The 16,732-nt window shown below is 40.4% G+C and overlaps 1 protein-coding gene across 1 annotated transcript in view; it reads right to left on the reverse strand.

Annotated features, from left to right (window-relative positions):
• Positions 1–16,732, reverse strand: part of CACNA2D3 (calcium channel, voltage-dependent, alpha 2/delta subunit 3) — a 764,442-nt gene that overhangs the window by 34,749 nt on the left and 712,961 nt on the right. Inside the window, exons 33-34 of the mRNA XM_004676565.2 lie at positions 15,105–15,160; positions 6,887–6,998 (exon numbers count right to left, since the gene is read on the reverse strand). Of these exons, the coding sequence (XP_004676622.1) occupies positions 6,887–6,998; positions 15,105–15,160 (168 nt within the window). The remainder of the gene's footprint in view (positions 1–6,886; positions 6,999–15,104; positions 15,161–16,732) is intronic.

A 16,732-nucleotide genomic window follows, 5' to 3' on the forward strand; every position in this document is an offset into this window, starting at 1 on the left:
TGCATACTGCCCTTCTGCTATAATATATCTGTCTATGATATGGACAGATAAATGTCCACTCTGAGAGTTGCCAATATGAAGGTTTCTATTTAGAGCAACTGAGTCACCTCTTGATGTATTTTCCATATAAAACCATGAAGTGATTCTGGAACTAGGACAAAGAAATAGAGTATTGGGTGCAGCTAGTCTTCAAATATCGCAGCAACCGAAATGGCTTTTCCTCTATGGCTAGAACCACCTGACATGGTTTCCTGGTCTAATAAAAATGTTTAGGCGCCAAGGTCATCTGACTTCTTCTGAGAAGGGAAGACTGTCCATGAGGATCCAGCAACCTACTGCAGTGCAAAGCACATTCCCGTGGGAAGCACACAGTTCTTTGGGCTTGTTGCTCTATGGTTTGTCATTGCTTGTGGAAGAAAGTAATCGCTGCCTTGAGAATGGTTTGTAATGGACACAGTTGTGTATGTTCCATTGCGGGAGGCGAGATGTTTTTCTTTGAAAAAGATCTTAGTACATAATTTCTGAAATACTATAATTTTCACCAAACTCAGTTTCCTACTCACTCATAGCCAAATGCTGTAGAAATGTGTTATTTTTGACTGTTACTGCCCCTGACCTAAAGTTACCTACAAAGCTGTTCAAAAATTAATAACTATCTTTGAGAACTAGTACAGTGGAATACCATTCTTTCCAGGGAAATTTTTACAAATTTTGGAACAACTTAGAGGTAAAGTAGGTGTGCAAATTCAGTTTTCTGGTTGCCACCAAATGTACTGACCATCATATTGAAAAATCTACTGGTCATCAAAAGGGAGAAATGACAAAAGTCAAATAACATTAATTTCTTCCTTAATGCATTCAAAGAACACAAAATTCATGCAAAAAATGCAAAAAGTTAAATTCACAAATACTTCAGTAAATACTCAGATATATGTTCTAGTATGTTTTATTTCATAAAATGGAACAAGGACAAAGAAAATCAAGAATGTAACAGATAAATGTAAAAGGGCTCCATCCTTCAGAAGCATCCAACAAGAGCATTTTATGTATCTATTTTATTATAATATGAGATAATATCATAATTTTATGTTCAACTACCTACGCTGGTTGATTTGCCTGTGGTCAAACTGGTTGCATCATTATATGTCACTTTGCTTAAAGTCAATTTGCAACAATCTCTTGATGACATCAAGTGGGGACTTACTGTTACTGCCTTCTACATTATCAAAGAGACGACACAATTTGGGCCTTCCTCAAGCTTTGTGTCCTCTCTTACCTCTTCTCACCCCCAATTCTGATTTCCAGCTTCCCCAATCATCTAATAATTTGTTGAACAAACCACAACTTTTCTTGCCTCTACAAGGCTCTTCCCTCTGTTTGATACGCTTGTACTTTCTAAGTCCTGTGTATCCTAGTAGCCTCCACTAGGATCACTTCTTCCAGAAGTCCTGTCTTGATCACCCCAGCCTCCCTTCTGTGCTTCTATGTAACATTTACTCTAATCCTGGCACAAACCATGGCATGTTGTTATTGTCTACTTACTGTATTTCAATACTCTCTTGTGCTAGCTCTACGAAGTTTTCAGTGACAATAATTAAGTACAACATGGACAATGGAGTTTTCAGTGACAATAATTAAGTACAACATGGACAATGGAGCAAATATGAAAACTGTTCTTTTTTAAACACCTAGAGATGCTGGATGAAAGTGTGTATGTATATAATTTAATACAGGCATTCAGCATCAATACAACTCATGATAACAGCCCAGGTGTCAATCTGCTGTGAAGAGACCTCAAGCTGTATTCTGCTCACACAAAAAATAATAATTAATGGAAAGATCAGTCCATCATCAAAATTCACAAAACACATGAACAAATAATTTACCATGAAAGAAAATAGATAATTAACAGAGAATTAAAATTTAAACTACTAAACCAATATTAGTAGTACTAAACCAATAGTAGCCCAAATAATTAGGTATATAACATCTAAGAATAAGATGCTATATAAAAGACTACCTTTTTTTTTCAAAAATCAAATAAAATTTCTGAAATAAGAAGACAATCATATTGAAAATTCAATGAATTCTTTAAGCAGCACATTAGACACAATCCAAAGTAAATTAGTAAATTCGCAACATAAGTGAATGTTGCAAATACACAGAAATATTTTCAATTTAGGCATAGTGAAACTGCAGAGTATTAAAGAAGTTAAGTAAATACTTGAAAAATTACCTGAGAGGGGGAGATTACTTACAAACATACAAAGCTAAAAGTCAGAGACAGAATGGTATCTTCCAAATACTTCATTTCTGCTACTATGGAATTAAATTAGCATTGCAGAGTCCACATTACATATGGTGTTTAGACAGGAATGACAGAATCTACCAATTCTACATAATTTTTGAAGAATATTTTGAGGTAATTTCTTTAAAAGGCTTTTTTTTTTTTTAATAAGCAATGTTGATTCAACGAATTGGTAAGCATGTGATTTCCTATAGGCAGCAGTGGCAATAGTAAAATATGTGGTTGGTTAAAACATAGAGAAATTCAGAAGATATACAATGAACAAATGGGATGTGAACCCCATTAGACAGTGTTTAACTTTTTGTTTTTTTTGGAAGATAGAAGCAATCCTAACCAATTAAAGCATGATAGAAGAGTTAAAGGTAACTACTAAGAGTATGTGCTTTGCATACTAAAAAGGGGGGAAAAGGAATAGAGGAACAGACAGCTAAAAATAAAAAAAAAAGCAAGAAAAAAGCATGGGGATTAAAAATCATTAAATGGGGGGCCCTCCCTGGTGGCACATCTGGTAAGGACTCAGTACTGCAAGTGAGCCACAGCCACCTGAGTGCATGCTTGATCCCCAGCCCCCGAGGTGATCCACATGGCTTGGCAGACCTCTGCTGACCTGTCTGCTGCTCCCCTCAGCAGTGTGCCTCTTTGATCAGCCTGTTCTGCTCCCCACTCTGTCTCTGGTGAATCCTCTCACTGCCCCTGCACCTCTGGCTTGTATACCCCAGTTCTGTATGCATAAATAAATAAATCTTTAAAAAAAAAAGTGTAAAATGGCCCTCCCTGGTGCAGCAGGTTAAAAGCACAGCACTGAGAAGCTAAAGCCACTTCCGCATGACTTCAATTCCTGCCTGCCCCGGAGGTGACCACATGGCACGGCAGACCTCTCCTGACCCACCCGCTGCTCCCCTTAGCAGTGTGCTTCGTCCATCTGCCTATTCTGCTCCCCACTCTGTCTCTGGTGAATCCTCTCACCCTCCGCATCTCTGGCCTGTACCCCAGTTCTGTATGCACAAATAAATCTTTAAAAAAAAAGTGTAAAATGATGGCAGAAATGTATTTAGACTTATTATAAGCACAATAAAATTTTAAAATATTAAATCAACCAATAAATAGACATAACAAAAAATTTCAAGCCCAGATATATTTCAAAACGAAATCAAGGGGTAAAATATTTCTAGGAAATATTACCAAAGAATAACTACTGCACTATACTATTAAAAAATAAGATACACATATTATGTCCTTGTAAAGAAAGCTGTTACATAGTTATTAAAGAATGACTTGTCGGGAAGATATATCCGTCTTAAACAGGGATGTCCATAGTTTGAAAAATATAGAAAGCAAAATGAACTGAAATCCCTAAGGACATGAAAAATCTACACTTGTTGAAAAATTGACATCTAAAATAGACTCTCCAGTAAGGAAAGTTTGAAACATAATAAAAAATCTTGATCCAGTAGCTATATATTAATCCTTATACCCAACTATTAAAGAATGTTATTTGTTTGCAGAAACACATGGATAAGTATGAGAATACAAAGCAAATCTCCACACACACTAAAAAACATGTGTTTTAAAGACCACAAGGTCTTTTAATTAGACATCAATAATAAAAAGTATCAAAAATCCATGTAGTAAGAAATTTAAAATACTATTTAAAAACTTAAAGATAAAACATAGTGAATCTTAGACAAATGTGAGTTGTATAGCAGTGAAATCTCCACATATTAAATTTATGGAGAGAAACTAGAATGCAGAGAGAAATTATATATATGTGTGTGTGTATGTAAAAATGTTAAGCACCAAACACAAAATGTTAGAAAATAAAACACAGTAAACCCCTATCACTTAGAAGAAAGGTAATAATACAGATAGTAAGCCAAAACAAAAGTGAAATAGAGAACAGAAAAGAGAATCAGACAAGCTAAGTCATGGTTCTTTGGAAAGAAACTCTCAGCTGGTAAGGAAGAGAGGACAGGAGGGAGGGATCGATAAGAGGATGGAGTTAAGAGGAGGAAAAGGACAGTAAGGAGGAGGAGAAAGGAGAGAGGTATAGAGAGACTGATATAAAGCAAAATTACAAAAATGGTAGCATTTTTAATCAAAGGAGAACACTATTAACAAATGCATACAATAAACATGAGAAGTGAGATGAAATGTTTGAATAAATATATAACCATCAAAATTATTTCCCAAATAACAAATTCCAAAGAGATAACCTAGCCACTAAGAAAACTAATTCAGTAGTGAGGAATTTACTGACACACACAAAAAGCAAAAAAAAAAAAAAACAAAAAACAAAAAAAAACCCCACCCAAACAATAGCTCTTCAGTTGCTAACAGTTGTATGGGTATATTTTAGCAAACCTGTAAGAAACAGATCACTTAATCTTAAACATGATGCTAAAGATGTTAAGCAACGAGGGAAAATTACCCAAGTAATTTTGTGACCATACAATGACCTCAACAGCAAAGCCAAATGACAGTACAAGTACAGCCTACTCTGCTTTTTGAGCACAGATGCAAAGGTTCTTGACACAATATAAGTGAATGAATCAAGCACTATGGCTTTTGTTTCTGCCTTTTGTCATCATAACAATGAAGGTTTGTCCTGGGAAAGCAACTGTATTTTCACATTGGATGATCCAACTAGTACAAGGGATCTTTTAGCATGTATATTTCATAATTTATCATTGTTTTTATATTTATATCAATATTCTCAACATATAAATACATTAAAATTATTTTGGAAATGTACATAGAAATGAATTTTTATGCAAATCAATATCCATGCAAGTTTCAAAAAATAACAACGAACACTCTTGAAGAGGTTTTCCTCAACCTAATGTTACAGCAATTCTGGAAATGAATATTTGCTCCTGGCTTTGAAGTGTACAATTATAATAAAAACAGGTACAAAGGTAAATTGGCTATGATTTATATTTTGCTATAATCTAAAGGCTCCATAGCAAACATCATATTTAATATGGGATTATTAGAAGAAATTTCTTTACATTCAGACAAAGATATAGTTGTCTATTCTCACAGCTTCTTTTCAATAATATATCAAAATTCTAGTACAATTAAATAATAACTAAGTACAGAGATCAGAAAGCAAAATTTTCATAAATGATAATTGTGTATGAAAGAAGTACAGAGGAGCTTCCCGCCCCCCCCCCACTCCCCACGTTACTGGGTCGACATTTAGTATTATGTACAAGATATTCAGTATATAGAAATAGGGATGTACAAGCAATTACCAATTAGAAAATATAGCTTAAAACATGCCATTTCTGAAGAAACACTATAAGCTTTCTGGATATAAGTGTAATGTAAAATTATACAACTGTATTTAAATGCATATAAAAAAAGGGATATACTTAGTTAATAAAAGGAGACGTTCCCATGTCATAAAAAATTACAATGTTAACCAAAACCCTAGCATAAATCATGGAATTTGATACATGCATTCCAGGATTAATATGAAGGAGTAAAGCAACAAGCAAAGCCAAGATGACTGAGAAGAATAAAAGAAAGGATATTTGTTCTCTTAAATAGCACATCATATCACAAAGCTCTAACAATTATAGAGATATGGTATTGACCTAGGTATTGACAAACCATGATACCTGAAAACATATGCATATATATGGAAACTCAGCCCAAGGTGTCAAAGTAAATCTAAATTCTACAAACCCAAATAAATCTAATTAGATAAAAAGTGCTCGTTAAAAGACCAACTGTGTGGAAAAGTACCAAGTCAGACCTACCTTAAACCACTCACACAAATCGATTCCAGAGGACTAAAGTCCTAAACCTCAAAGGCCACACTTTAAAGGACTTGCAGTAAGGAACTGAGCATATCATTGTAACGTTATGACAGACAAATTTCTTAAACAAGCACAAAATGCACAGATCATCAAAAAAAAAAGAACAAATTAGACCACAATTAACTGAATGCAAAGGAAATTTCTATGCATCTAGCAACATCTATAAAAAGCGAATAGAGGGAGCAAGGAACAGGATGACACATAAACAAAGCTTATAACTGCAAAGAAATCGTACCGGAAATACCTAATTCAACAAGGATTGACCACCTCCCTGGAGAGAATAAGCCAGCTGGAATGAGGAGGCCAGAAGCCCCAAATGATGAGAAGAAAAAAAAAAAATGTTACAAGAGCCCCAACCTCATTAGTAATCAGGGAGATGCATACTGAACCACCAAGATTCACTGCCATTACACCCGAATGCGGGAAACCTGAAGAATTGGTGCCTTCAATCAAGACACATAATGACTTTCCTTGAACCGATAGCTGAACTTGCCAACTGCCAGTTGGGAAAACATCAATCAGGATTTCCCAAACATCAACAAACTGGACTAAAAATCTCCCATATTTTAGGATGCATTCTGAATACTTTCCAGACTCTAAACAATCTCTCTAGCAAAACCAAGTGCTGTTCCTTCCAAGCCGATGGAAGCACTTCCCCACACCAGAGGGCAGCCATGTTGCCGGCTAGTGTAATGCGTGGCCGCTGTGGCTCCGGACCGGCATCCCGCACGGAGCAGAGGGGCGGGGGGCTTACTTGGAGCAGTCTTCACAAGCAATGTTCCCTGAGGTTTCCTTGATGGTGCGCTCAGAGACAAACGCTGGGTACTCAGTATCACAAGGCTCCAGGGTCTGTTTCAATTTCTGGGCTGTTGGGATAAGGAAGGAAAAAAAAAAAGTGAGAGAGAGAGATAAAGAATAGGAGGCACAGGCTTTATTATGAATGGCAGTCCACAGGGATGCTGAACGTAGTTCCGCTCCCGCTGCTCTGTGATTTTTCTAGGCACAGCATAAAGCATTATTTTCTAATTAGTCAAGTGATTTCATCTGCCAAGCAACTCTATAAGCTATAATTCCTCACGCAGTCGAGTTGGCTTGATCTGCTATCATTTATGCATCGCAAGAACTCAGTTTCTGGGACTACATCAGTCACTGGGTCTCTGGACTCAGACTTACTTGAATTTAGCAACAACACATAAGTATAACTGAGTAAATGTATAAAATGTAAGTTACACCATATTATTTAGGGTGAGACAAAGGTCACCGTACAACTGCATGGTTTTATTACAGAAAGAAAATTGAAATATGGAACAGTAAAATACGTAATATCTTTGAGTCACAGCCACGAACCTTATCCTACTACAAAGTTCCTTGTCCGGCAACAGAGCACGGAACAGCTCTGGCGGGTACATGCGCGCGTGGAGGCGTCTAGGAAAGGCTTAGGGGTTGATGAAACAACAGCAGCGAGCTATGGACAATGGTCAAGTCTCAAAGCCTAGAATTCTTAAGTCTCAATTTTTTTTAATTTGTAAATTTGGGGCAAAGTAGTTTTGTGAGAGGTTGATGTAAGAGAAGAAAATGAAGTGATACACACTTTGTACTGAATAAAGAACCTGGAACATAAACAAGTGTTAAGGAAATAGCATTCTGAAGGAGCCATTGTGATGTTAAAATGATGACAGGGAAGTCTGGAGTACAGATCCATGCTGCCTGTGTTTAGCAAATCCTCAGTGTTCTCATCTGTAAAATGGAGACGCTGGTATAAGCAGGGCTCCTGGCAGGAACGCCATTGGTTAACATCTTCCCAATAAAACGCTTGTAAGTTTATAACATCCCAACATTGTGCAACACTGTTGGCTGTTCACATGGAAATACAAACATATAAATGTATATACGTATGTGTTAATATACACGATGCATATATACTATGTGCTATATAAATTACTATATAACTTATATTCATAACTCCAAAACTCATTAAGAATTTAAGGAACTGAGGTGTGGACAATGCTTCAAGTTATATTCCAAGTAAAACTGGTTGGCCAGCAGCCACAAGGGGAAGCGTGTGGGATGTCTATGTGGGAGTTTGCTGCCATTAAGTGAACCATATTACCTGGTTACCAATTGCAAAAACCACTGTTTGGCAACCACCAGATAACGCCGGTGTTTATATAAGCATTTAAATCCTACGATGACTGTTTGCCATCTCTACTCAGGACTTTTCATTAAATGTTAATACCTTTGAAGAAATTAATTGGGAATTCATAGATAGCATATTGTAGCTTTTATTGAAAGAAGTAGACTCTGAATCAGCTTTTTAATGCAGAAAATGTGATTTCTGAACTGGTCACTGATATTAAGGGGAGGAACCTATAATAATGTCAGGGTTGCGCTGAGGATGGACTAAAGCAAGCATAAGTCTTAACAGGATGCTCACACACATGGCCGTTCACAGGCTTGCACGTGCTCCCTCAGAGGGCCTTCGTGTAGTGCTGGCGGTCAGAGACAGCTAACACAGGCTTGCCAGGAGTTGGGCTAATCGCAAAGGAACTAAAGGCACAAACTCTGGGGCGTCTGAATCCTGCCACTGCTTTGTGACACCTGGTGCATTGTTAATCTCTCAGCGCCCGGTGGCAGTGTCCTCCTCTGCAAGATGGAGTAACAACACCAAGCCCAATGGCTGCTTGAGGTCCGATATTTCAACGAGTGCATGGACGCAGCTGGCATGTTGTGAGTGTCCTTTCTGTGTCAGTGCTCAGTCACTACAGCTTCTACTGTTTCACAATTTCTGCTGCTGTTTCACTGTACCTGCAGACTGTCCGCCTTTCTGATGAGAAGTAAGCAGATTGTTGCCCCGCTGACTGCCGCCCCCAGTGATGGCCCAAGAGCTAGGAGATTCTAGCCTCCGAGAGGACTAAGTCCTGTCCCCCGAGCCTTCCAGTACCTCACAGAGAGGGGAGATACCTGTTCACTGAATAAATGAATGTTCCTCCTGAGTGTTTTTTCCATTCACCTTGCCAACACAGGCGGCGAGAGTCTTGGTCCCTAACGACACATGGCCTGCCTTTAGGTGGGAGGACAATTTGGCTAGGTGCCCTGGATGCGGCAGCGACAGCACAGCAAAGCACTTGGGAGGGTCATCCTACTCTTTCCAATTATGTTTCAATGCCTCTGGTCTCATCAGGAGCAACTGTTTTTGTTTCTTATTTTTGACATCTTTTATTTTCATTTTCTTTCATTTATTCTCTTTTTCACATTGGTAGGCCAAGCATAAAGCTCAGAGTACTCAGGGTACCTGGTAACAATTTGGTGACACTTTACTTTTATGGTTCTTATTTTTACAATTGATTTCTCTATGTAGCAAGTGATACTGACTTTTAATTTCGGAAGCTTCTTTTAAAAACTTAAATTTCAGAAAGTGAGTCATAAAATGAAAGAAAGATGAAGTAAACAAGAGCATAGAATATAAGTGGATAGGACAAAAAACATGCAGATGTCATATAATAACTTAACAATGGTGACAGCTAAATTTTTAAAGAAATTACTGTGTGCCAGATGCTGTTCTGCTTTACATGTATTAATTTATTTAACAGTGAAAAATGACAAAATGAAGAAAAAAAAATAAGCTATGAAACAGGGACAATAGTTATCTCTACTGGAGTTCAGTGAGTGGAGGAGATGACTGAAAAAATCGCCCAAATTCAACCAGAGACTATGTGGCGAGCCAAAACTTGAACTTGGGCCACCTGGCTCCAGCACATATATATTTAACTGCTCTGTGAAGCGTGGCCAATGAAAGAAAGGAAGAAAGGTCTTTGAGGCAGGCCGAGATAGGTAGCACACGTGATTTAAATAAACCTGATAATTACACCATTTCTAATTCTAATAGTCTGGGCCCAGTCAAAGGAATAAATCAACGCTCTCCGTGGCAAGACTCCTTTGGTGCTGATCCTTTCTGGAGATGAAATTCTTGTTCTTTTGTCAATTTTAGGGTACCCCAACTGCTGGGGCGATAAACCATTGAGTATATTTGCAGCACAACTCCAGATTGGCTGGAATTTGTTTGATGTGCTTTTGGGAAATGCATGAATTATCTTATAAGGTGATGGCTACATTTAATCTAAGTAAGAGTAAGGTGGTTTAATCATACAGAGTTTTCTCTTCCTGGAGTGCTACAGAAAACAGTACATATAAGTTCCCGTCAAGAACTTGCCAGTGGTTTAAGGGTGCTCTATCTCATTCAAAATTCTGTCTTACACAGGTGTAGATACACAGGATCAGGGCACTCAGGTAGACTGATTCCACTTTTTCCAGAAGGGAAAGCAGACACAGCTGTCTGGAGTCCCACAGAGACCCAGTACAAAGGTCATTACTTAAAGAGCAAGGCCACCATCAGGACCTGCCTACTAATCTGACCTAGGCATCAACTGCATACCAAAGAGCACGCCGATCCCCTGAGGGGATAACAATCCTCACTACAAGGCAATGAACAAGACCGCTGCTCTCCTGTTCCACAACTGAAGACACACAAGTGCAAAGAAATTAAAGTGCTTGCCAAAATCACACTGCTCTCAACTGCCTGGGTGGTCACATCTAGAAGCCCCCATTCTTTGCCATCACACTGCTTTGCCCCCACCTCCATATGCTGGATGTCTCCAGCAGAAGTCACCCTGACCTGTCATTCTCTCACAACAGAGCACCCAAAGGGGTATCCACACAATTGGATTTCTTTAATGTTTGCTTAGCAACCAATGTCCCTGATGAGAATAATGACTTGGGTTCACAGTAATTATGTACAGACAATTGGGAATGAATAGAGTTGTCATTTGAAAAGCTTTCTTCCTCTTTTGTCTCTGTGAATGCACCCCCATTCATAACTGGGTGCCAACAAGTTCCATTCTCTTTGTGCAACTTCGCCCAAATGATACCTTTGTGATAATCAAGCAGAAATGGGCTTCCACAGTCCCCTTCATTAAGGAAATGAAGCAGATAAACAGTATAATTATGGATTCCATTTTTAGCTAAGCAAAGATGTATGTCTCAGCTCAGCATCTTATCTAGTGGGGGAATGGTAAATGTAGAATGGAGAAAGCTTGCAAGTCAATATTGTCGTGGTACTTGAAATTCTTCTCTCCCTTACTGGGTTTAAAATTTACATATACATTTAACCATATCCACATGATAGCAGCTCCAGTGGGGGAGCTCATTCACCCCCTTTTATTCATTTCATTTATCTATAAAATAGAAGAAGCCATAGCACTGCCTCGCGGAGGGATGAAGGCCAGGAGACAGTCCATGCACAGTGGCTGGCCCAGACCATGGCAGGAAGCAGAGAAGGTCAGGGCACCTCGCTGTTACTAGCTCAGGTGCAGACTTTGGTTTAGGTGTGCATCCATTTTCTTTTAAGATTTATATATTTATGGAAACAAGGGGAGCGCAGCGAGAGGATTCACCACAGTGGGAAGCAGAACTGGCAGATGTACAGAAATACACTGTCTAGGGGAGCAGAGGGCGAGACAGGAGTGTCAGCTCCCTGACCGGGGATCAAACTCGTGCTGCAGTGGCTGGCGATTGCTTGATAGCACTGTCTTTAATCCCAGTGCCACCAGGGAAGCCCTGAATCCATTTTCTATTGGCTCTCTGAGGTGGCTCAGAAAGGTTGCTTTAATTCAACATTCCAGCAGTCTCCAAGCCTCGGGGGCATTTAAGGGGTGGGAAGAATCTACTGTCAATGTGATGACACTGGAAATGTAAAAGCACCATATAATTGGCACATCACGTGTCCAGGATATAATTACTTGACAAGGCCTCCCGTAGGTTGTCAGGAGGTCTCAGTGTGGCAATAGAGAGAGGATGGTTTGTATCTATTAAGGGTCATTTTTGCAAGGTTGCCTATGACAACACACAGAACTAAAGCATCACATTTTTCTTTTTAGCTCAAATGTTGCCCACTATCGCTGCTGGTGGGGCAGCCAGCTGGATTGAGGGGATGCAAACATCAGAATGGGCAACTTCACACATTCCTGTAACTGTTTAGGAGAACAAAGACTGTGTCCTTTTTTATTCATCATACCCTGCCCTATAGCCTTCCAGCCACACCAGAGTTTGCCCACGGTGACATTTTAACATATGGAGTCAGCGAAGTCTGTTGTGAGGAGCTGGGAGCTGTAGGGTGACCAGTGGATTCCCTGCCCTCCACCCACTCGATGTCAGAGACTGTGACCACCAAATTGGGCTCCACACATTGCCTTGACCTAGGAGGTAGCTGCAATGACCCCCAGTTTGCCAACCACTGGCTTAAGCAAAAATCAGAATGTCTGGTACCCAATAGAAACTCAGAAACCGGTTGTCAAATCTGAAGGAACTGCCTGTGATAGAGGTCCTAGAGAAGAAGAGACGGCCAGGGTGAGTATGGGGCCCTGGAGGTGGATGGTGGTCCGCAGAGGAGGGTGGGCATCCTCACACTCACCACCAAGCTCCTCCACCAGGAGTGAGCAGACACCTGGTGTCGAGGAGGGCCCAGGAGCAGGCCCTAGGCTGCTGCCTTCAGCACTGAGCCCACTGACAGCCAGATGTCTTGGCCAAAATAATGAAACAAAACCTACCATCACCCAAAAGGTGAGCACCAGCCTCCCCCACCCCCCATGCACGCACCGCCCCACTCTGCTCCCGCAAACACCACAGCCGGCAAAACCAAACCACACCCAGAGAAGCTAGAAGGTGGTGGGGAACCGAAGCCTGACTGCAGAGCCGGGCGCGGAAGCGCTAGGTGCCAGGGTGCCCGGTCGGGAAGCAGTAGGGTCTGCCCCAGCACAGGCGCTGTAGGGAGAGCAGCCCCTGGGCTGGCAGCTTCCTCTCAGCCTCTGTTAGATCCCCGAGCTTCCTTCCTTCTCTCTCTCCATGTCAGTCACCTTTTTCCACTCCAGACATCAAGATTGTGGTTTGGTCACTCAAGTAAGAAAAGGGAATTGAAAATAAGCAGGGATTTAGTAGGCTCCTCCTCATCTTTTTTGTCAAGTCCTGTGCAGTTTTAAACAAAACCAGGTTCATGTCATAGTGTTCTCTGCCGGATGCATGTTGTGGTCCCTGCTTATTCACACCCGCTGCTGCCCCTATTTGACTCTACACCCTGCCCCCAAATTAGATGTTTTTTGAGGCAGAAACAGTTTTACACATTATTATTTTTTGTTGTTACTTTACCTAATTTCATCAACACGTTTTATACTGGTAAGTTCTTCAAAATAGAATCTTGTTGAAAACTTTTCTATGCCTTTCTAGAAATGGGCTGTCATTTATTTCCCACTGTCCCTATTGTCCATCCTTTAAAGAGTTAGCAGTATTGCAATCATACATTCATTGGTGATGATCTTCCTGTCACAGAAATCTTTGTTTCTACTTCAGCCTTTCCTCTTAAGGTTGTCTTTCTATGGGCACTCAAAGCTGGAACCAAGCCAGCAGGAGGAGGTGAGGACCAGACCCCACCTTGAGGGTCACCAGGACAGTAGGTGTGTGGGTGAGAGCACAGCACTTGGGTCCTGGCCCACTGGCCTCTCCGCTTCTCCAGATGAGCCAGTCCTGTGGTTCACTGTTACCAGAGCTTGCACCAGGCAGATGTAGAACTGGCTGCATATCTTGCTCCTTCTCATACTCTAACAAGAAACTCCTGACTTCCTGAACGCAGGAAAAATGGGCCTGCTTGTACATTGCAAGGTTATGGCAAAGCCATGTTGGTCACCACTGGCAAAGGAAAGGTGATTAGGGTAATTTAGTGAGCAAAGATTGAGCGCCTACTATGTGCTGAACACTAATTAGGTTCTAAGGAGTAACAGTAATTAAGGCAGCTCACATCAAGAAACTCTATCAACTGTGTTAGTAACAGTGCAGAGACAATGTGTGAGCTGACTGACAGGAAGATGCTGCTAATCCTTCCTTGGAAAATAGAGGGATCCTCACTGACTGGAGTCTTAAAGAAAGGGGGGGGGGCATCAAAATGAAATATGGCCAGCAAGGAGGAACTGCTGAGGTTACTAACAGAACTCTTTTAAAAAACAGATGACATTTAAAATAACGGAAGCAGTCTCCTAGTCCTTGGTATCCCTAGTCCTTGGTATCTGCCTCAAATGTGAATGCATGTGTGAAGGAAAGAAAGAGCTGCATGTACTGGGAGACAGCACGTGGCTGAGCAGATGGGCATCTCCTGCGGGGTGGCTCTCTCTCAGGAGCGGGGGCTTTTTAGGGCACGGGGACCGGATTATCACCATGGTCACAGTCAACACTGCTGCCACCACAATCGTGAATTAATTATAGCTGCCATTTGTTGACTTCTGTATTCTAGTCACTTAGTTCAGCATATCACATCCTTTGTCTTATCATTAAATAGACACACACAAATGATGGGGATTAAATATTACTTACTATTTTCCACACTGTTTATTATTGGGAAACTGAGCCTTGAAGAGATCAACTAACTTGCCAAAGCCAGAGGAAGGACTCAAACCTATATTGATCTAACTTCACGACTCATGCCTCTAGGAGATTCGCCTAACTACTGCTGAAATTCTGGAAGGCTTTAGAGTGGGAAAGTTAGGTGATCAGATTTATATCATGAGGGTGACTATAAAGTATCAGAAGGGTTATCCTTTCCTTCACTTGGAGTAAGGTGATGTGTCTCCCTCCTGTAGATTCTGCACTGCACACAAACTTATTGAAGAATCTACCTTTAAGGATGACCTCAAAGCCTCCACAGAGGAATCAGGCCACCATGTACAATCAATGTGGGCTGACTGAAATCTGTGGAATTTTTGTTAGCCTGAATGGTGCTGCACATAATAAAAAGGATGCCTTTTGCTGACTGAGCTGAAAAGTCATCATTTTGTCCTGGGTAGTTTTATGTGAGCACATCCCTGATGAAAAGCAGCCAGTGAAGCCAGGGATTATCACTCTGAACTAAGAAATAAAATACAGTTGTTGCTTACCTTTAGCTGTCATATCTGAGTGCCACCAACTGCAGAGGTTAAATTCCACCAGGAACCTAAACAGATGATGGGAAAGCCAAGTTAGCTGGTCATCCACAATTTGCATAGAATAGCAACAATGCTTTTAGGGTTGTTTCCCTCATTTGAAAGAACAATAGCACAACATGGAGATATCAATGTGGTTATTCAGTTACCACTTAATTTTCACTGGATTTTGTCTTACTGTAAAGAGTTAATTTATCATCACCAGCCAAACCCTGAAATCTGGTTTACCTAAATGCAAGGTCTTTTTTTTTTTTTAAGATTTATTTATTTATACATACAGAATTGGTAGACAGGCCAGAGTTACAGGGGCGGTGAGAAGCTTCACCAGCGACAGAGTGGGGAGCAGAACAGGCAGATTGATGAAGTACACTACCGAGGGGAGCAGCAGGTGGGCAGAAGAGGTCTGCTACGCCATCCTGGCCAGGGATCAAACTCATGCTGAGCGGTTGCTATTGCTTCATAGTGCTGCTCTTTAACCTGATGCACCACCAGGGAGGGCCCTAGATGCAAGGACTCTTAACTCTCCTGCTAGTTATAGTCTGAGTCCTTACTATGCAGTCAACTTCTGTTTGTTGCTAGCCACTTTGCTTCAAAAATATGAATAGAACATTCTCTTCCTAGGCTATGATCCGTAGTAACTTCAAAATTTATACTAAAATGCAAACTAGTTCAATCACATGTATGTGTGTACACAGGAGTGTCTACATATATGTAGTGGCAGATGGGACAAAACTCTATGAAATGATGAAACTTAAACCAAATTTCTCAATTGCTAGTAAAAAATACAAAAGTAACATAAATCATCTCCAAATGAATGGAGATATATCGGTCATTTCCACTATAGCCCTGTGACTACCGTCTGTAGCAGCTCATTCGCCACACAAACAAACAAACAAAAAAACCCACTATTACCTGTGATTGCATTTCCTAGCTCTTATACATGTGTAGAACTTACTCGCCACTCACTTGGGTTTGTAATTTTTGTTAAATCAATGTAGGCTAGATTAAAACAATAGACAATTCCTATTTATCAAATTGGCAAGAAATTTGTCTTCACCCCACAGCACTGGAGGCTGAATGAGGAAAATAAGAATGAAAGAGCTTGGTGCAGTTTAAACAATCTGGTTTACATGGTCAATCCATGGGATCCCTCCCTTTTGTGTGACAGTGTTTCTAATGTCTCCAGTATCTCATCTGGAAGTCAAGTCTTTGATCTTTGTGTCATTTTTGTTTGACCTAACTCACAGATGCATCCAAGACCTTCCAAACAGGACCATAATTTGACAGGGTAAACAATTAAATCACACCTAAGCAAAGCCTGGCCCCTGGCCCACCCCGCATAGACCTTAGCTCTGCGCATGCCAAGACATCCTAAGTAGCACAGTGGACAGCCCTGGTAATTTGTTCTTTTGACCACAGCCCACCCAGGCTGCATTAAAAACAGCCAGACATCTTATGTTAAATTTAACAGTAACCACAATAAATAAATTTGGTTTGTGTATTGCAAGCTGTTAGTCTTCTAAACAATGACATAAGGGAATAAGCAGGGACCAGGAATAACTTAATAAAAGATCATTTTGGGG

The sequence above is a fragment of the Condylura cristata genome, unplaced genomic scaffold (assembly GCF_000260355.1).
Source record: "Condylura cristata isolate star-nosed mole 26May11 unplaced genomic scaffold, ConCri1.0 scaffold00004, whole genome shotgun sequence".
Classification (NCBI taxonomy): domain Eukaryota; kingdom Metazoa; phylum Chordata; class Mammalia; order Eulipotyphla; family Talpidae; genus Condylura; species Condylura cristata.